This window comes from Ixodes scapularis, unplaced genomic scaffold, assembly GCF_016920785.2.
Source record: "Ixodes scapularis isolate PalLabHiFi unplaced genomic scaffold, ASM1692078v2 PGA_scaffold3__209_contigs__length_174095766, whole genome shotgun sequence".
Taxonomy (NCBI): Eukaryota; Metazoa; Arthropoda; class Arachnida; order Ixodida; family Ixodidae; genus Ixodes; species Ixodes scapularis.
The window spans coordinates 148,720,287-148,741,422 of NW_024609868.1; the positions used below are offsets into that span (position 1 = coordinate 148,720,287).

General features: G+C 47.8%; 1 protein-coding gene across 1 annotated transcript in view; it reads right to left on the reverse strand.

The window, feature by feature from the left end:
* The window catches only part of LOC8027513 (4-coumarate--CoA ligase 1), an 88,391-nt gene that overhangs the window by 47,136 nt on the left and 20,119 nt on the right, over positions 1 to 21,136 (reverse strand). Inside the window, exons 3-4 of the mRNA XM_029995824.2 lie at positions 2,273 to 2,379; positions 575 to 774 (exon numbers count right to left, since the gene is read on the reverse strand). Of these exons, the coding sequence (XP_029851684.2) occupies positions 575 to 774; positions 2,273 to 2,379 (307 nt within the window). The remainder of the gene's footprint in view (positions 1 to 574; positions 775 to 2,272; positions 2,380 to 21,136) is intronic.

Sequence of the window (21,136 nt, forward strand, 5' to 3'; positions counted from 1 at the left end):
TCTAATGTCTCGGTATTCCACCTTCCGCGATTTTTCTGCCGGTCCTCGTGTTTTCGTCCTGAGTGAGCTCCAAAGGAGCAACTTGTACCACGTCTGTAAAGAGCTTTGTTGTTCACAACGGTTAAATTAAAAGTTAACTTTTACAAAGGCAAACAGCACAGCACGCCTGATATAAACAGACGCACGCGCACGCACGCACGCGAACAAGCACGCACAAAAACAATATTACAAACGTACATCTCTATTATCAAACTGCTTTCTAAATTTTAAGGGGAAATTATATATATATATATATCTCACTGCCTGTATATAACAACATATTTATGACATTGCTTCTCATCGACTTCATCACAACAGCGAATTCCAGGGTATTGCACTCCTTGCAGTTGCAATCTGCAGTGCATGAGAGTGGCGGATTTTAGTGAACGCACGCCTGTCAAGATGACTGCAATCGTCGTCTCTCATTATAAACACTGTATATATACATCTATGAAGCACGTACAACTATTCCTGCGGTAGTTTGTTTTTAACTCTTGTAATGTACATATAGGACTGAAAAAGCGTAAACACTGACCTTATGATGCAGGCGCTTGCTACGATATTTTTACTCGATAGCATAACGCCTTTTGGAAATCCAGTTGTGCCACTCGAGTAGATCAGAGCCAAGAGCTGCTCTGGATCCCCACTGGGTACCGAGCGAAGCTCGCACAGGGGAGTGTTCTTGAGCATCGCGAAAGAGACCATGTTTTCTCGCTCACCGAAGATTACCAAAGTCTGCAAAATCACGAAGAAGGTTAGGTTGTTGGAACTCTTAGCTAGACTATACTGACGCATAAACTATTATGGTTAGATTAGTAGATTGAATTGAAAATACGTTTTATCCAGTTAAATATATATCAGAGGATGGGAAAAATTTGCCTAATATATTGGTTCGCTATGAATAGTATAACCTATACTTGTCAAAACAGTCTTAATATTACAAAGCCGCTTTCTCTGCGATTTGTTTGAGCCTGCGTAGCAATGGCGGTAAACTTAGCCTAAAATATTTAGCTTATTGCTTCGATACCTATATCCTTACGAAGACATTTTCGACTAGTAACGACCAGCTGCCGTATCTACTGGGCTTGAACGTAAACGTTCGGCAGCCCTCTGCCTGGTTAGGAATAGACATGAATAGAAAAATAGGGACTAAGCAAACACAAATAAACATAAACACAAAAATGTTTATTACATTTTTGGTTAGAGTCCCTATTTTTCGCTTTATATCTGTTGGGCGACAAAAGCACCGGTATAACTAGGTGCAGTAAGAGTTGTGGTGAACTAGCAACTTAAGGAAAGGCGTTGGATTACAGCAATAGTTTAAGCAAAGTATCAATCATTCATACACATCTTGAATGCATACTGGAAAACATTATTTTCGTTGTCAAGTACAATTCTACCTGCCAATAGAGTGTCCTTTTGTACTTTCTCAAAAACATACTAACCACCCGGGGAGCTTTGCATTTCAATTTTTATATTAGGGACGATGTAAACATTCATGGCATACCAGTTGAATGAGCGGACACGTTATTAAAAATGTATTACTCTCTAATCATCAATAAAAATGCCGACTCCAGTAGCGTTACAATTGTGCATTTAGCTGGTATCATGCTTTCATTACTGGATATCAGTAATGAAGTTTGACCGAATGGAACCCCTATCAAATATTAATAAATCTCACAATAAAAATACGCAACCTCTAGATATAAATAATGAATCGAGTACGAAAGTTTAATATATCAGTCACCTGAGCTGGCAGAAAGCAGAACACGGACAGAGGTAGAAATGCGATAATTGTTTTATACGCTTAGTGTCTAAAGGTAGATAGCCACTTTTTGACAAAGTACGTTTCAGGCTTCGTCATTTGCGCATTCCTCTCCATTGATCACCTTTACAGACTTTTCAGATGCTGTAAAGTGCGAGATGCGTGCAAAAATGTCGTCTGTGGCGACATTTTTTGATTGGGCCTAGTATCTGCCGCGCTTTTGGCCCGTCAGATATTTTGTAGTGCATGCACTTTGCGCTTAATACGCAAATGCATATTTTGGGGGATATCTAAAAGAAGACCGTTGGAATCTCTGAATCTCCAAAATGTTGCGGTTAACTTTCATATATCCGAGACCGACCGCTTTGCGTGTTATTCCCTCATGCCTCGAGCGAAACAACACCCGAGGTATCTCTTTTTCATCCTATTCACTAACGCGCTTTTGACGTTGAAATATTACTTTCTCACCTCCACACTTAATATGGTTGCACAGGCAGATTTAGTCTTGTCTGCATTAGCTTCATCGCAGAAGACCAGGCTGGGGCGGCTGTCTCCGAACTGATAAGTGAGTTCTCCTGAAATATTCAGTCATTTTATTTAATCAACAAAAAGATTCGTAACTGAGCGATATATTGTATTAATGTTGATATAATTACATGATGGCAGGTGGCCAAGAAATTATCCAGAAATAAAATATAGCTCGTGTATATTTCATATAAAAGCAAAAAAAAAAAAGAAAGAAACGACGGTCGCCTGCGATTATTGACACGTATTTAAAAAGTATGTCGAGAAAGCAACAACCATATTCAACAACTACAAAAAAGGTACCAAACTGAATCGCATTACTAATATATTAAACTATCGATTAACAGCCTATATAAATATAACTGACTAATTTACTACCCGATTTTTCGGTCAAATGTCGACCCTTCTATCGGGCGGTCGCGGGCATTATCCCTGTCGCTATCAAATGCAGTCTCAATATTTAAATAATTGGCTAGATTGCTGGTCCTTAGGTTTCGCCTTGTTTTCAAAGCACGCAACGTCAATTATTTCCTCGAGACCTAAATTTACTTCAGCACAATGAACTATTATTTATAAAAAAGATAAATATATATATATATATATGTTTTTTTATATCTCCGCTACTTTTGCCATCTGGCCCTTGTTAATAAACAAGGTGACAGAAGGGAACAAGAATTGAAATAGACTAGCGTTACTAAAACGCGGTGATCAAGCATCGCAAGGGCAATACAAATTCAAGCTAATTGCAGTCCCCCAATGTGCAAATACATAATCACAAATGCGCGATATATAACAATTTTACTAACTTTAATATTAAACCAATTAACTTTTTTATTCATTAAAACAAGACGGATTGCTTAGCTTATTATTCCTTATTAACGCACGGCACCACTAGCAAGGTAAGGACGGTTAAACGCTGAGTTGTTTTCCCCGTGCATATTGTCCAATGGAGTATGGAGTATGGAAACATTCAGAGGTCTTAGGGGCCACGGTTGACTATGTTTGACAGAATCCGCCAAACATCCCCATGACACGACGGAGTTTGCTGAAGAGGATGCATAGTCCAAACAGGATGTTTATTGTATTTATGTTCCACTCCTAAAATTGATAAGTCATCAGCTCCCCGACAAATAGTACTTCATGCTAACTAAAAAAACAAGACCAATGAAAATGATTTACTAAAATTGTATTGCTTTAATAATTCATACCGTTTTAATTGAAAGAAAGCGGCATGACAGTTCTATGTTTTATTTCGGAAGTAAAACGACCATCTTTTGAACAACTTTAGAATCACTTTTTTACTTAAATATTATTTGAAAGCCGTAAGCAGTGGAGTGTCATTCCATTAAGATCAAGCTTCATCTTCATTGTTCGCTTACACTAATCTAAGTTAAATGAAACCCCCAAAAGGCATCGATGGCGAAAGCGCCACTTTGCAAGTTTCGGCACGAAATAGCTTAAAGGGGTACATAATCGAAACTTGAAATATCCCCAGAACACTTTGAAATGGGCGAAATATAATCCACGGTATTTGTAAATGATAATTACAGGCTTGCATTTTCAGCGGATGGCTATAGCTTTCGTTCTAACCGACGGATTTTGGCGAGGGCTTCAAAATCGGCCATCGAGGCGGCGTCATGCGTCTCGAGATATTTCAAGTCCCAATTCCTCCCCAATTCCTCAGGGTTCCGTGAAGTCTGAAGACGTGCTGGTGGATGGATGAATGTTAATGGGTATACCCTTTCTAACAGGCGCTACCTTGCGCCACTAGCCTAAGCCTAAAAAGAGCAAACATATGATTCCTCCCGCCCTTCTAAGCCAATTTTCTCTCCCTACCTATCACCAGGCAGTGTGGGATATCACCGGGATGCCTTTAGGGAAGCAGGTAAAGAAACTAAAAACATTCCACCCGCCTCTCCCCCCCCCCCCCCTTCCCCCGCCGAGGGAGCCGCCAATTTTCCTCTGGTCTATCCATGCCGGCGTTACCCCAGCACCGGACCCAGTAGGGGACAGGGTGTAGGCTCGGGTCGGAGCCAAGCGGGAGGGAGTCCCAATTTTCTTCTGTCCCGCGTGTCTCCAGATGTGCTAGTTAGTTGTGCATCATTCAGTTTTCCCTAGATAATATCCAGCAATCGTATAATCGCCTCATTTGTGGCTGTGATCCTTTTCTCTACCGTTCTTCCATCGTCCCCAGCAAAACCCAGCCACATCGGTTACCCCTCTTCAGGGAGTGCAGAGCGAAGTCCCGTGCACTTCAAAACCAAGTGCTCTAGTGTATCGCTCTCATTATGGCAGGCACCTCATAATCTGTCCGTCTCCTGAACTTTAGCCCTGTGCGTCTTCGTCCTCAAAACTCCCGTTCTCGCCACAAACAGTAAAGAACTTCCTAGTGAATTGTCAAACACATTTTCTTTCTTATGTCCTTTTTTTTGTGTCCTGTCGATTGTTACAGCTCACTTTTTTGTATTCCTACCTTCCATATTTGTTGTCTGCCTCTTTAACGCCTGTTTACACTGAAGTAGTCTGGTCAGCCATATCACTAGTATGTAGGTATCTAAATGTAAGCTTTCGGGTTCGGTTTGTCCATTTTGTGTTGAAACTTTTAACGTATAAAACATGAATACCTTACTTGCCCACTGTTTATCATCCATTTCGGTCAATTTTACATTACTAATTGCATTCCTGCGCTCAAAAGACGACCAGCCCATGTCCCCCTGTACTTCCTCATTTGGTGTCTCGCTGTGTGCTCCCAGTGCCAATCTGCCTAATATTCTTTGTCGAATCTCTAATCCTGACTGAACCTCTGATTTCATGCACAGTACCCCATTGCCAAAGCACAGATCTGGTACCATCACTTCTTTCTATATACACCTACCACTTCATATCTCTTATAGTTTCATAGATCCTTGAGCTTCATGATAGATGAATTTATTTTCCATTTCCTTTATATATTCTCCTTATGTTCCTCTAGATATTTCCTTCCCTCATCGAGCCAGACTCCCAGATATTTGTATTTTCCTACCTGGTCCATTACAATCCCTATTGAAAAAGGCCAATATGAACTCGGCTTATTGGAAATATTGTATTCCAATGAAGATGATGGAAACCAATAAAAACTTATTGTTATCCGATTAACCCAATACGCACGATGGGAATTCATATCGGAGCACAATATCCCGATATAGTATGCGGTTATTGGTATACAACAGGATATTGGAGCACAATATCCCGATATAACTTGCGGTTATTGGTATACAACACGATATCGGAGCACAATACCCCGATATACTACACGGTTATTGGAATAGAATACGACATCGCGTGCATATTGGTGGCCGACATGGACATACTGTACGGCCACACGATATACAAATATTGGTCGTCGATCATGGGACCAAAGGAGAATACAATATGATATCGCGTGCATATATCTCAGAACGCGGGCGGGTACCAAGTTACCAACATGCATTACGTTGGCATATCCACACGGCAATACGCGAAAAATATATTGGGTGTGGATACACACATAACATAAACGTTCTGCGTTGCGAACACATTAACATTGATCGACAGTGCAAGAATGTACAGCTGTTAGTACGGCACACAGTACACACAGCCTCGCGCGCTTGAAACTAGACAACCACCAAACCATTCAGAATAACTAGCCGGAACACCCGCCGCGACCTACCTTTTAATGAGAGAGCCCAATAACGACGTGCTCATTGGAGTGATTGTTTTCCAACAAATGTTTATTGCAGTTGTAATGCAACAAAAGTTGATCGCCAAACGATAAACCCAACGTACCGGGATACAATTCGATGTTGCAACACACCATCGCAATACAACAAGAAATTATCGGTGTTGGGACACGACCACCACATCGAATACGATATCAATACGAAGTTACCGACGGTGAGAAATACAACATCATGACACGATATACTAGTTACCGGTGTTGGGACCGAAATCGAACGCTATACGTGACAATGTCGGTTCGCACGATAAAATAATGAGGGTGAATAGGTTTGACAGGTCACGTGCATGTAGTTGCTTCTTACGCGCACATTTATCGATATTGTCACGGGTGGTGACCAAAATAAAAGGAAATAAACGGGAAGAAATAAACGTTTAATGTGGCGAACTTGTGCCAAAAACTAAAGGGAGAACAAAGATAATAACAGAGCGTCGCGGGCGTCGAAGTCGGCGTAGCAGCACAGTCGAACGCTGGAGCGAAACTGACTCCGGCTTGCCTGCGGAGCCGCTTTTGTACACACGTTGGCTTCTGGAGTATTCGACGTAGAAGGTTCGACGCGTAGAAAATTCTGACCTCGAATCAGCTAGACGGTTCTCGATTTCACCAGAACATCACATTACAGTGTTAACAAAAATGCATAGCCGCGGCCAGGAATCGAACCCTGGCCCTTCGCGTGGGAGGCAAGCGCGATAACCGTTAGGCTACGGCCGCGCTGCCTACTTGGCGCGCGGCATTACTCCCCCCCGTAAAAAGTGCATCGCCCCGATGCATTTCAAAACAAAACAAAGCACATAAAAAGAACGGTAAACTGAAGAGTCACTTGAAACACATAAGATTCACAGTCCTATCGAGCGTAGTACGGCTTCAGGCGCACGACGTGGACGACTTCAGGTCGTGGTGGGCGGCGTGATGATGTTCTTGTTCCGTCGGGCATCACCTCGTAGTTCAGCTCGCCGAGGCGACGAAGTACCTTGTATGGTCCAAAGTACCGTTTCAGCAGTTTCTCACTGAGGCCGCGGCGACGGATGGGCGTCCACACCCACACCCTGTCTCCGGGCTGGAAGTGAACGTCCCTGCGACGAAGGTTGTAGCGGTCCGCGTCGACGCGTTGCTGGTCTTGAATCATGAGTCGGGCGAGCTGGCGGACTTCTTCGGCACGTTGAGCAACCGCCTGGGCGTCGTCGCTCTCATTGTCAGATGGCTCATGGGGCAGCATTGCGTCCAGCATGGTCGTTACCTTCCGACCATGTACCAGCTGGAAAGGGGTGAATCCAGTGGTCTCTTGAACCGCCGTATTGTAGGCAAACGTGACGTAGGGCAACACCTCGTCCCACGTCTTGTGCTCTACGTCGACGTACATAGAGATCATATCGGCGATTGTCTTGTTGAGTCGCTCGGTCAGCCCGTTGGTCTGCGGGTGGTATGCAGTGGTTCGACGATGGCCGGTGCCACTGAGACGAAGGATCTCTTGCGTCAGCTGGGCCATGAAGGAAGATCCGCGATCTGTAATCAGAACTTCGGGTGCGCCGTGCCGGAGGACGATGGACTCGATGAAAAACTTGGCGACTTCCACAGCAGTCCCTGAAGGCAGAGCTTTCGTTTCGGCGTACCGCGTGAGATAATCTGTGGCGACGATGATCCAGCGGTTCCCCGACGTCGAAGGCGGAAAAGGACCAAGTAGATCCATTCCGATCTGCTGGAAGGGTGTAGTTGGAGGAGAAATGGGCTGCAAAGTCCGGCCGGCCTCATCGGCGGTTTCTTGCGTCGCTGGCACTCGTGGCATGATCGTGTGTATAGGTGGACGGTCTTGGGGAGCTTCGGCCAGTAATACTTTTCACGAATACGGGCCAGTGTCCGGCTGTAACCAAGGTGTCCGGATGTCGGGTCGTCGTGGCAGGCTTGGAAGATCTCCTCTCGAAGGTCACTCGGGATTACCAGCAACCACGGTGTGTTGTTGTCGCCGAAGTTCTCTTTGTAGAGTACACCTTGTCGGATGGCGAAGGTCGGCAGTACTCGTGAGAAGACACGTGGCACGGTACTCCTGCCCCCTTCCAGGTGCTCGATTAATGCGCGCAGCTCAGGATCGTCCCGTTGACGTCGTGCCATATCGTCGGTGTTCACTGCTCCTAGGAAGCACTCGTCGTCATTGTCGTCGCTGCAGCCGGGAGGGGTTTCGACGGGGGCTCTGGACAGGCAGTCGGCGTCGCTGTGCTTGCGGCCTGACTTATAGACCACTGTCATGTTGAACTCTTGTAGTCGAAGACTCCATCGAGCGAGGCGTCCTGACGGGTCCTTCAGGTTCGCAAGCCAGCAGAGCGAGTGGTGGTCCGTGACTACACGGAACGGGCTCCCGTACAAGTACGGACGAAACTTCGTTATTGCCCAGACGACCGCAAGGCATTCTTTCTCAGTCGTGGAGTAATTTTTTTCCGCCTTGGACAATGTCCGACTTGCGTAGGCGATGACTCGCTCGATGCCTTCTTGCACTTGGATTAGTACTGCGCCCAGTCCCGCGTTACTCGCGTCCGTGTGAATTTCTGTTTCCGCATCCTGGTCGAAATGTCCAAGCACAGGAGGAGTCTGGAGTCGTCGTTTCAGTTCGTCGAATGCCTGCTGTTGCTCCTCGGCCCATTCGAACTTCTCGGCGTCCTTCGTGAGATTCGTAAGTGGTGCGGAAATCTTTGCGAAATCCCGAACGAAGCGTCGATAATAGGCACAAAGTCCAAGGAATCTTCGCACGGCCTTCTTATCTGTCGGCGCTGGAAATGCCGCGACGGCGCGAGTCTTCTCGGGGTCTGGGCGGACGCCTTCGTTACTAACCACGTGGCCAAGGAACTTCAGTTCGTCATAGGCGAACCGGCACTTTGACGGCTTGAGTGTGAGTCCGGCGGTCTGAATGGCTTGGAGAACAGCTCGGAGTCGTCTCAAGTGCTCGTCGAAGTCAGCTGAAAATACTACGACGTCGTCAAGGTAGACGAGACAACTCTGCCACTTCAGTCCTGCCAGTACGGTGTCCATGACACGCTGGAAAGTTGCTGGCGCCGTGCATAGTCCAAAGGGCATCACCTTGAACTCATACAGCCCATCCGGCGTGACGAAAGCTGTCTTCTCTCGGTCCCGTTCGTCGACTTCGATCTGCCAGTAGCCGCTCTTCAGGTCCATCGATGAGAAGTATCGAGAGTGGCGCAGCCGGTCTAACGTGTCGTCGATGCGGGGAAGTGGGTAGACGTCTTTCTTCGTCACCGCGTTCAGCTGCCGGTAGTCCACGCAGAACCTAAGCGTTCCGTCCTTCTTCTTAACCAGCACGACTGGAGAGGCCCATGGACTGCTTGAAGCTTGGATGATGTCGTCATTCAGCATCTCTTGAACTTGCTGATGGATCACCTCCCTTTCCTTAGCGGAGACTCTGTACGGCGATCGATGCACAGGGCGCGCGTCGTCCTCAGTAACGATGCGGTGCTTGGCAACCGCGGTCTGGCGCACCTTCGACGACGTCGCAAAGCAGTCGCGGTATTCGGCGAGGAGGTTAACCAGCTGACGCCGTTTAGAGTCCGGAAGCTTAGGGTCAATGTCGAGCTGCGCTGGCGACGTACTGTCTTGCTGTGGCGGCGAGGATTCGTCAGTAATCGCGGTGATTTCGGCGGGGTTTCGGAGTTTCTCGACGTGGCCCACGGCTGCACCTTTCGTGAGGTGTTGCGCTTCGTTTCGGAAGTTCGTCACGAGGGCCACAGTCCGCCCATCCTGAAGTTCAGCTACTCCCCTTGCGACGCCTATGCCTCTTCCCAGGAGCAGTTGGAGGCTTCCCTCGAGAAGAACTTCGCCAGAGGAAGCTTCATCGATCCCGGCAAGTACGAAAACACTCGACCGCGGTGGTAGGTTTACGTGGTTTGCGAGGACTCGGACCGTGGGTGACGTCGCTTGGGGTTCCTCCGCTGGTGGAGCAGGTTTTCGTAGCGTCAGCCGGTTTGTTCCGAGGTCGATGACGGCGCCATACTCGCAGAGAAAGTCCATTCCGAGGATAACGTCCCTCGAACAGTCATGTAGAACGACGAACTTGACAGGGCACGTTTCACCGTGGATCTCGACGCGAGCAGTGCATCTCCCGACTGGTGTGATGAGATGTCCTCCGGCGGTTCGTATTTGGGGTCCTTCCCACGGCGTCATGACTTTTCGAAGGCGGCGGGAGAGCCTCCCACTCAGGACTGAGTAGTCTGCTCCGGTGTCCACGAGTGCCGATGCGTCGTGGCCGTCGATGACGACGTTTAGGTTGTTGGACACCGTTGCAGGGGCGTCGTAGCGATGCGTGACGTCGGGAGAGTGGGAGCGCTCCGGCGTTCTTGGAGGCTCTTTACTCGGGTCGTCTTCGGCAACGGCACCTCCAGGCGCTGCCGTACTTAGTTTTCCCGACGAGATAGGGGGGACAGGCTGTCACGGCGCGACCGACGGAAAGGCGACGCGGAACGTCGGGGGGATGGAGAACGGGAACCTCGAGGTGCGGTGGGCGCTGGTGACGGAGGGCAACGGAGGTATTCCTCGATGTCCCTTGGTCGTTCTCCAAAACGAGGTCGACGGTCGTTTGGAGCGAATCCTCGCAGGCCGAGCTGGCGGTAGGGGCACCTCCGGTAAACGTGGTCAGCCTCCCCGCAGTGGAAGCACACCGGGCGTCCGTCATCCGTGCGCCACACGTCGGTCTTTCGAAGTCCACGCTGCTCTTGGCGCGGCGCGTACTGCGGCGAAGAGACTTCTCGTTGGGGTGCAGCTGGGTAGTGCCGAGCAGTAGGGGGCTGCGGACGACGAACAACGGCGGCATAGGTCACAGCTGGTGGTTTCGGTGCGGCGTCGGCGAGAACGTCTGGCTGGAGCGCTTGCTGGACCTCTTCTCGAACAATCTCGGCGATCGAGAGTGAAGCTGGGTGTTCGGCGGCAGGTATCAGCTTCTTCAGTTCTTCACGGACGATGTCCCGGACTATTTCTCGGATCCCCGGAATATTGGTGCTGAGGGCGCAGCTTGACGGCGTGGGTGCAGCGACGGCAGGAGCTCGGTGGAAGTGAGCGGCTCGTGCTTGCAGGGCCCGTTCAATGTTGGTCGCCTCTGTTACAAACGTTTCGACGGTGGTCGGCGGGTTGCGGACGAGGCCTCCGAAAATGTCATCTCGTACGCCTCGCATCAGGATCCGCAACTTCTTTTCGTCGGTGGCTTGAGGGTCGGCGCGAGTGACCAGGCGCAGGACATCCTCGACGAAACTGGTGATGGACTCGTTTGCGCCCTGGGTTCTCATTCGAAGAAGGTCCTCGGCCCTCTCCCGTCGATACTGGTTTGTGAAAGTTCGCCTCAACTCATTCTTGCAGGCGGTCCACGAGATCAATGATGTCTCCCGATTCTCGAACCAGTGCCTGGCCGTTCCTTCGAGCGCGAAGTAAAGGTTCTGCAGGCGCTGGTCGTCCGTCCATCGGTTGAGCTGGGCCACCCGCTCGTACTGTTGAAGCCAGTCCTCGACGTCTTCGTGGGCGTCCCCGTGGAATGGCGTCGGAGTCCGGGGTGCGACTGGCAGGTAGATGAAGGCAGGAGCGGCCGGGGTCTGTGACTGCTGGCCGTCCATCGTCGGCTTCGTCGGCTGCTTGGTCCTGGGTGGCAGAAGTCCGTATTCCGGGTGCAGACCTTGGGTGCGGCGACTGGTCCGAGTTTCAGGTTCCGCGTCGAGTGGTGTTCTCACCGGGCTCGGAATCGGGCTTGCACTGCGGGCCCTGGGAGGGGAACGCTGCACGGGCATGCGCTACCCCGCACCTCCACCAAAATGTCACGGGTGGTGACCAAAATAAAAGGAAATAAACGGGAAGAAATAAACGTTTAATGTGGCGAACTTGTGCCAAAAACTAAAGGGAGAACAAAGATAATAACAGAGCGTCGCGGGCGTCGAAGTCGGCGTAGCAGCACAGTCGAACGCTGGAGCGAAACTGACTCCGGCTTGCCTGCGGAGCCGCTTTTGTACACACGTTGGCTTCTGGAGCATTCGACGTAGAAGGTTCGACGCGTAGAAAATTCTGACCTCGAATCAGCTAGACGGTTCTCGATTTCACCAGAACATCACATTACAGTGTTAACAAAAATGCATAGCCGCGGCCAGGAATCGAACCCTGGCCCTTCGCGTGGGAGGCAAGCGCGATAACCGTTAGGCGACGGCCGCGCTGCCTACTTGGCGCGCGACAATATTGACCCACCTATCTGGGTAATCCTACGTGGTACACAAAATCCACGACGACATGCGAGCACATTTCACCCACCACTTTTCGTCGCCTGTTTCGCGAAATTCACACACTGTCCAAAAAACGACGTGAAAAATACGTGCACTTGCGCCATCAAACGATACGTTACAGCCTCGTTTCTCGAGAAAACAGTTTCCATCGCCAACACGCGCGCGCGCGCGCGCGCGCGCGTGCGCAAGCAGTTTGGACCACAGTTTGGACTTCGAACTGTTCGAACTTCGAAGGGAGCGAGCCCGGCTGGCCCGGCGCGATGCCGGCGTCGCCGGCGTGCTGGCGAGCCGCCAAGACAAGCATGCGCAGTGCGCAGCGCGCAGCGGGCGGGCGTCGGTTGCGCCACTGTCACCACTGTGTCTGTGTCAACGACTGTGTGTTGCGCGACCCGGCCAGCCTGGCCAGCCGGCGTGATTGGCGTTCGTCGCACTCTGTACTCGTGGGCATCGAGCGAAACCTACACACTTTCAATTGCTTCGAAAGGTACGTATACACGACTCTATTACTTGCAGCATTGAGTGCATTGGCGTACGCGGATCAAAGTAAACACCGAAGGACAGAAAGGAGACGTGAAGTTTTTAAATCGAGGCCTTTTTGAACGCCTGTGTCCCCTGTTGAAAGCACCTAGCTGTGCTCTGTTGCAGGCGTCATTTCGACTGCGTGTGCTCCAATGTAACGTCAGTTACTGTTCACACTCGGCTAGCTTTGCCAGTTTGTTATCTCATGTGCGAAATAGACATAGAAACCAGCGCCGCGTCTCTTTCGGATACTCAGCCTCCAGCCCCCTTCCTTCCGGCGTGCTTTCTGCCGCGCCCGTTCGGCGCATTGGATTCGCGGGCGCGTCAGGCTCGTTCGAAGAGGCGTCTGAAGCTGACGAGTCGCCGAAGTGTACCGGAGCTTCTCTTTAGGAAAGTCGCAATCGACGCTCGGCGGCTCGGCTCTGAGCTCGTACTTTTCTCCTCCCGGGTATACCATGAGTGCCGATGAACGAATTTGAAAAAGCGCTAGCGAGTGACTTTGTGACGCCGCCCAACTGTCCTTCTATCAACGGCGCAGAGCAAATAATGTACAGAAAAAAAAAACAAAAAAAAAAACGCGTTTTTTATATTTTGTTGGCCATGTTTCACCTCAACACAGAGTGAATCGCGGCTGTACGTCGGTTGACTCATTATTGTGCCTAAATTGTAACGGAACCTTTTTGGTGTGATCTTATTCTGATATCGTTATATCTCGCCTTTTCATCTTGGCTGCACACCTCTAGACGACATTCTACACATTGCACTCCTTGTCGACATGTCGTTGGTGCTTGAGACTAATTGGAAGTCACTGTTTGCTCACTCCTTGGTGCACACATTTTATGTTCAACATCAGTTATCTGAAGGAGGCTCCATGAAACCCTGGAATTTGTTTAGAGGTACCTCTACATACTGTGTTAGAGTGCTGTTTTGTGCGTTGTAGGTTCGCACAAAACCAAATTGCACCTTGTAATATACCCTTTGACTGTTTACTACAATTAAAGTTGCAATGAAACATTGGCCACGAGAGGTGACTCGGCCAACGTGGCCAACAAATTCCTCACATAGTTTTCTCCATGGGTCATTTTGGATGTTGACAAATTTTCTTGTGAATAATGAGTGTTATGCACATATGTTTCTTCTACTTTTCAGACAGGTACTTCGGTTAGATAAACCCAAGCAAAAGCAGCAAGAGAGTCTCGTAGGGTCACACCAAGGATAACGGCATTCCTGCTCGAGTCCCGGGTCTTCTCACCGAACTTCACTGAGCATAATGGTACATTCCCTTTCCCTAACTTTGTGGGAGCCAAGGGTGAAAGACGACGCAGAGGGCACGTGACAGGCGGTCGGCGGAGGAAGAAGTCACGAGCTGGCGCGAGACAGTGCGTGCTGAGCGAGGCTGGAGCTGGGCAGGAACATCGGAGCCGGGCTGCCTGGCTTGGAGCGGTCCACCAGCGAGGTTCAAACCGGACCGGTAGAAGCGGCGAGTCCTGGCCATCTAGCCTAGGCCACGACGATCCCGGGGTGGTTCCGCAGCGAGACTCGGGCAGTGATAGCCCGGGACAGCCAGCCTACGCAGCGCTGGCATGGGAAGGACGATCCGCAGGCCTGGACACTGACTCTGACTGTGAGCTCTGATCGACGGACGACAACAAGGGTCGGCGTGCCTGGACTGCTGGCTCTGAACGACGGGCAACCGTGAGGTAGTAAACTTATTCGCTGTCTTCTCGGTGCTGTATGTCACTCCCTGGGTGACGGGCGGAGCGCATACCGATTGGGCGGTGATTATTAGTAGCTAAGCGAACTCCATAAAGAAACCAGTATTAAAATGGCACATCCAACGTGAGGCTCATTCGGTATGCCTCTGCTTCTAGTCGTCCCCAGGGAGTCATACGGATTTGTTGAGCGGGTTGTTCACTAACGCTAACGATGCCCGTTGAGACAAATATGTTGGAATTTTGGCGACTTGTCTCACGGCAGACCTCAGCAAGTGTCTCCTCGAATCAAGTACCTAAAGGGCTCGAAGAACGAGGTTGAATACACGCTTTCTCGGGTACCCTAGAATAGTGGTTGGCAGGAGACGAGGAGCGCGGTTAAGATGTAAGAAAGTCGTCTCCAGAGGCAGAGGAGAGTCACGGCATGTTCGCTGAAAGGCAGGATAACGAGTGGCAGGAGGGGAAACAGCCAGGACTCATTGCAGATTTAGGATTTAGGCTTGGGGTGATGCGGTAGGCAAGTAAGTGCTTGTCGAGGCCTGGAGTGCAGATGGGTTTTTGACAGTGGGTGTTGGAAAGATTGCGGAAATGGCAGTTGACACCGGGAACACTGGCAGACGAGATTGTCAGCGGGTGTCGGGTAAACTGGCGGAAATTGCGGTTGGCACCTGGAACGCTGGCAGGCGAGTTAATGAGCACTATGATTTGTAACTGCTGGACCAAGACGGCTAGTTTCTTCGCGTCAGTCCAACAGTCGACAAAAGGCGGAGGGACGACTCTCCCTTGAGGGGGGTCGTTCCAAGAAAGCTACGAATTGATTTAGATGATTCTTTCTCGACTTCACTCTGGCCGGTCGTGGCACTGACAGCAAGACTTTTAATAAGTTATGTCGCGTCACGGCCTGGCCGGGGATGAGGCGGTAGACATTTAGGTGGCTTGTAGCTGTCCAGCTTGCCTTGAGGTGTGAACGGTTGAAGCGGGCTTGCTCGCTGAGCGTGAACGGTGGAAGAAAGCCTAAGGCCCACTTCAGACGGGGCAATTTCCCCCAGCAACTTAACGTCGCAACACCAGCAACACAGGCCGCCTGCGTTCAGACGCTGCAACCAAATTGCTACGACTTGCCATCATCATCATGAAATTTGATTTTTCTTGCACTATATAGACGCACAACTACGTGCTAAAAACATGTTTTTATATCTTTGACTGGCATTAATACTCACTCATGTTTCTGAAAAAGTTTATTTCCAAAAACGATCCATTTGAAACCAGGACCAAGTCTTCAGCTGTCATCCTCACCACCACAGGGGTGTCACGTGAAAATATTGCGTTCCTGATTGGCTGCTGCCGCTTCAAACTTTTCCAGTTTGTTCGAGTTGCGTGTCTGTTTTAAGCCGAACCTGATCTCAGAAATTCGTGCTGATCTGGGAAAACCTAGGGAATTACCCACCAGCAACCTCAAAATTGCTAGAAAAGTTGCCCCATCTGAAGCGGGTTTTAGGGAACTGAAATCAAGGGCAGTGGAGCTCTGGGTTCAAACCCACCTGGAGACGTTTCTTTTCTTTTTGCCTTTTTTTTAGTATACAGTATATATATATTTATATTTATAAATAATACTTTTTTTAAAGTTTTAACGTATAGACGTATAATTTACACACTAATTCACATTCAGAAGTGCTTTTATTCGCACACTGTGGCTCCCTAGTGCTTGCAATAGCTTCTTGCTAAGCTATTGCAAGCTCTGCAAAGGGAGGGGCATCTTCCCACCCTTTGCAGGCTGTAAAGCTGTGGCTTGCACAGCTCTAGCAGGTCGCACCTCGCACACTGGCTCCATCATCAAGCATAGGGGCTGCATGAGTCGCGCCACACGGTAAGGCTACAGTAAAACCTCGTTATAACAAAACGGGATATAACAAACTAATGGATATAACAAAGCAATCATAATTCCCCTTGCTTGCTAATACAGTAAAACCTCGTTATAACAAAGTTGAAGGAGCGGTCGTGATTATTTCGTTATAACCATTAGTTTGTTATAGCCAATGTCCATTTCTTCCCACTATTAGCAAGCAAGGGGAATTATGATTGCTTTGTTATATCCATTAGTTTGTTATATCCCGTTTTGTTATAACGAGGTTTTACTGTAGTGGGAAGAAATGGACATTGGCTATAACAAACTAATGGTTATAACGAAATAATTACGACCGCTCCTTCAACTTTGTTATAACGAGGTTTTACTGTATATACGGTCGGGTCACAGCACCTGGGACCATTCGTCGCTGCATTCAGCTGTGGTATGGTGGCATGGTCAGGGCATGAAGCAGGGGTACAACTTGGAAATGCTCATCTTCATCACATTTGAAGCACATTTTTTTATAACTTTTGTGTCGAGTTGTCAGCATTTTAAGGGTGAGGAAGCAAGCAGCAGCGAGAGCAAGAAAAAAAATTGAAAGCCGCTCTTATTGAGAATTTATTACAAGCACTAGGAAGCCGTGGAGTATTCTTAAAACGCTTCTAAAGCTGAATTAGCGTATAAATTATGTGCTAGTGCCTCAAAAAAAAAAAAAAAAACAATTTAAGTATAATTAATGAGGATAAACATATACACCAGGAGGACTTCAACCAGAACAACACAGTCTGTAAATTTGAAATTTGACGCCATAAACCGCTTGGCCACCACCCAATTTTATTTTTAGGTCGTTTATCGAGGTATATGAATTTCGTTCGCAGCTGTGGGCTGCAAGAGAGATAGCCTTATTTTCATTTACTTTACTATTCCCACCAAATATGGCAAGTGACCAAGAATAGAACGTCATTTGTCGGCCGAGGCACTGTGCTTGCATCAAGGCAAACTAGCCTGGCTTGGTAGGCTTATATTTTGTTTCATCACCCGTTTAGGATTCTGTTGTCGCTCATCAAAAGAAAAAAAAAACCAAGTCTGACTTATTCTGGTGTGCAGGTACCCTTGGCAGTAAACTCTGCTAAATGGGGCAAAATATATATTATACATTTTTTAGCAAATATGCATTGTTTTAGCAAAATGAGCTACACTATTTGACTAAGGTGAAACAGAACGAGCCTTTCCACCTGGGTCTGTTTCCATCTTTTGCAGACACTATTTCCTGGTTTTTGTGGTTTGTATCAGACTTTTGTGTCTCTGACCGGCCAAAGCATCTGTGTTAGACTCAGACTGGTTTCTTTAGGATATGTGCAGGTATTCTTCGCAGCAAATGACTGTCAATCATGAACACGAGTTTGTTCTCGGCCACCAAGAGCAAGTATTTTCAAGGTGAGCTATTGCCTGCCTATATTTTATTTATTTATTTATTTGGTGATACTGCCAGCATTCTGTGGAACGCCCAGGCAGGAGGTGTAAAAAAACAATATTCAAAGACAAGCGGAAGTAGTACAAACAAGCAGACAGCGCCACTACTCAACAAAGTGCGAGAGTAGTGCTTCAATAAAAGCATCTAATGATCTCAAATCAAAACACTTTCAAGAAGCTTATTCCACTCACACGTGGTTCTAGGAAAAAAGGATGCTTTGAACAAAGTGGTTCCACACAATGGTTCGACAAGTGTTAATTGGTGTTTGCCTCTCATGGGCCTTGTTTCGTTAAATGAAGTGTAATCACAGAGACGCAGTCGCAAATTACCCTGTATCATATTATAAAAAAACTTCAGCCGTCCTGTTTTTCTCTGGGTTGCCAAATCACTCAATCCCGATCTTGGGTACAAATCTGAAACTGATGACATAAAACCATAATGGTTGTACACAAACTGCAATTTTTTTTTTTTTTTGCACAGTCTGTAACATATCGATTGACAGCTTTGTATGAGGGTCCCATACAATACATGCATATTCTAGCATTGGTCTTATGATGGTTTTATAAGCAGTCAGTTTAGTTTCAGGTGAACACAGGTTAATATTTCGTCTTAAAAACCAGAGCTTCCGCATTGCTTTACGAGCTATAAACTCAATATGTGCACTCCATGACAAATCAGAGGTAATTAAAGCTCCGAGGTATTGATATTGGTTAACAGTATCGAGTGGTACTCATTTGATAGAATATGTAAAAAAACAATGGGGTTGTTCTTCTGCGTCAAGGCCATTTGAACACACTTTTTAGAGTTTAGAACCATATTCCATTTTATGCACAATGCATGAACCAAAGATAGACATTAATTTAATTCTTCTTGATCAGACGGGTTGTTTACCTTAGCAAATAAAACACAATCGCGTCAGCAAAAAATCGGCTTTGTACATTGGGGTGGTGTATCTTTGAATCGTTAATAAAAATTAAAAACAAAAGTGGCCCAAGGACCGAGCCTAGGGGCTCGCCCGAGAAAACGGGTGACTCGGGGGTAAAAAACAGTCAACACTAACACAGTGCGTTTAGCGTTTCACTCCTCTTGGATGCCATTTCCTATGTGTAGTGGTCTTGCATTAGTATTTTTTGTCTCCCTTCTGCAAAAACACCCAAGTTTAATTAAGACCGGGTTCTTTCTTATACATGCAGGTCTTGGTGGCAAGCACCAGCCGATCAAGGCCAGAAGTTTGCTCTTTGCCGCTCATCGCAAGTGTTTTCAAGGTGAGTGATTGATGCCTATCTGAGTTGAGTGTTTTATTCCTCATAGACACTCTATTTCCGGTCTTCATAGTGGTCTTGTGTCAGGCTTTTGTGTCTCTGTCTGGCCAAAGCATCTGTATTAGACTAAGACTGGGTTCTTTAGGATATGTGCAGGTATCCTTCGCAGCAAATGGCTGCCAATCAGAAACACGGGTTTGTTCTCGGCCACCAAGAGCAAGTATTTTCAAGGCGAGCTATTGCCCGCCTATATCAGTGATGTGATGGCTGCGCCAATTGCGCCAAACTGCACCAAGGGGCTAACCCTGCTACATTTTGTCAAAATATGGGTAATCTGCGCCGAGCCTGCGCCAAAGGGCCAATTTTGGTCGCCTTTCAAAACCGAAACTAAACTAAGTACCATAACTGAGCATGCATGAGCTAGGCGGCACAAACGGCCGCCCGACACAAAATATCCTGCATCAATCGTCCATGGTTTTTTTTTAATGGTCTTTTCCCGCCATGCCGTCTCTTCTTTCATGCTCTCGTCGTCTCGTAAGCAATAATCTCGCCTCGCGATTTTTTTTTTTTAACGATAGATGTTGGCGTGTGTGTGTGCTGCAACGCTAGCGTGCTGGGTACCAGCCATGACGTGGCGCTGTGAACCGAAACTATGTTTTGGCGCGGTGGGAGTTGCTTTTTGAGCTGAAGCTCTCGCTCCTGAAATCAACGGCCACACGACATTGCAGATATGGAGCTTCCTAAACTGAAACATAAGGACCGCCGCATGTTCATCAACATTCACGTTCTTGTTTAAAACATACGCTGCTACAAAAATCCCTCTCTAACTCAAAGACTGCTGTGTCGAAGTATTGATTACCTAGGTTTCTCTTGGTGGGCTTTCTTTCGAGAGGGACCCCGGTACGTGCAAAATGTGTTCTGAAGAAAAGTTGAAGTGAGCTAAAGCAAAGAAGGGAATGTCCGCACGCTGAACCCGCAGAGAACGCTTGTTTGTCTCGAGTTCAGTCGTTGCACAAAGCGACCCTGGCTCGCGATGTCTTGCATCAATGCGCTCAGGTTCTTTTTTTCTGTGTTTAGCTCGTACCTCGCCTGCCGCCTTGCAAGCACGCGGCGCTGGACTCTTTTTTGTCGCATGCTGGGCAGTTACATTTTGCATAGATTTTTGGCAACCAGTTGGGACGGAGCGGAAAGGCATGCTTTCGGTTTCGATTAAACAGCCGTTTCGCTCGCGCGACAAAGCACATGCACCTGCAAGCCTGCCGGAGTTGCCCTCACGTGCATGCGAACCAACGATGCGAACATAATTGCACGACAGAGGCACCAGCCGGGACGCTTGCAATTTAGTGTTTTACATTTAATTACTTTTTACGAAAATCTGGCACGTCGGCAATCAGTAAAACGGTGGCAAGCGGTTTTTCGGAATTGCTTGGCAATGCCTACTGCACTGTACACTTGTGGGATGTCGCAATGTCTCTTTGGAGACATTAAAATTGGACATTCAATACTACCCTAAGCTAAAGCAAAGCTTGCTCCAGCTTTGCAGAATGTTTCGAAAACCAAAAAGAAATGTGTCATGTCATTGGCATTTCAGTTACATCTTGAAAGACTCCCAGGTGGCCAAACTTGACCATAATTGGTTTATTTCGGCGAGCAAGATTCCTTTCACGTGTCCAGCATTTAAAACAAATATTTTAATTTTTATTAGAATATCTGCTTTAAAAGCTACTTTTGCTGCTCCAAAACTCTGTTTTGGCTGCTCCGAAAGGTGCTCCAAAACGGCTTAGGCCAATCACGTCACTGCTATATGAGTTTCAGCATTTGTCAAGGAGCGCAAAAATCAAAGCCCGGGGGTTGGCCATTGCAAAAATGTTGACTCGGAAGCGCATAGGGAGGAAGCTTTACAAAAGTATCCACCTGCCTCTACAAGTGAAACCGAAACTAAGAATGTGGGTTCCATTTGAAAAAAAAATTGTCAGCCCGAATTAA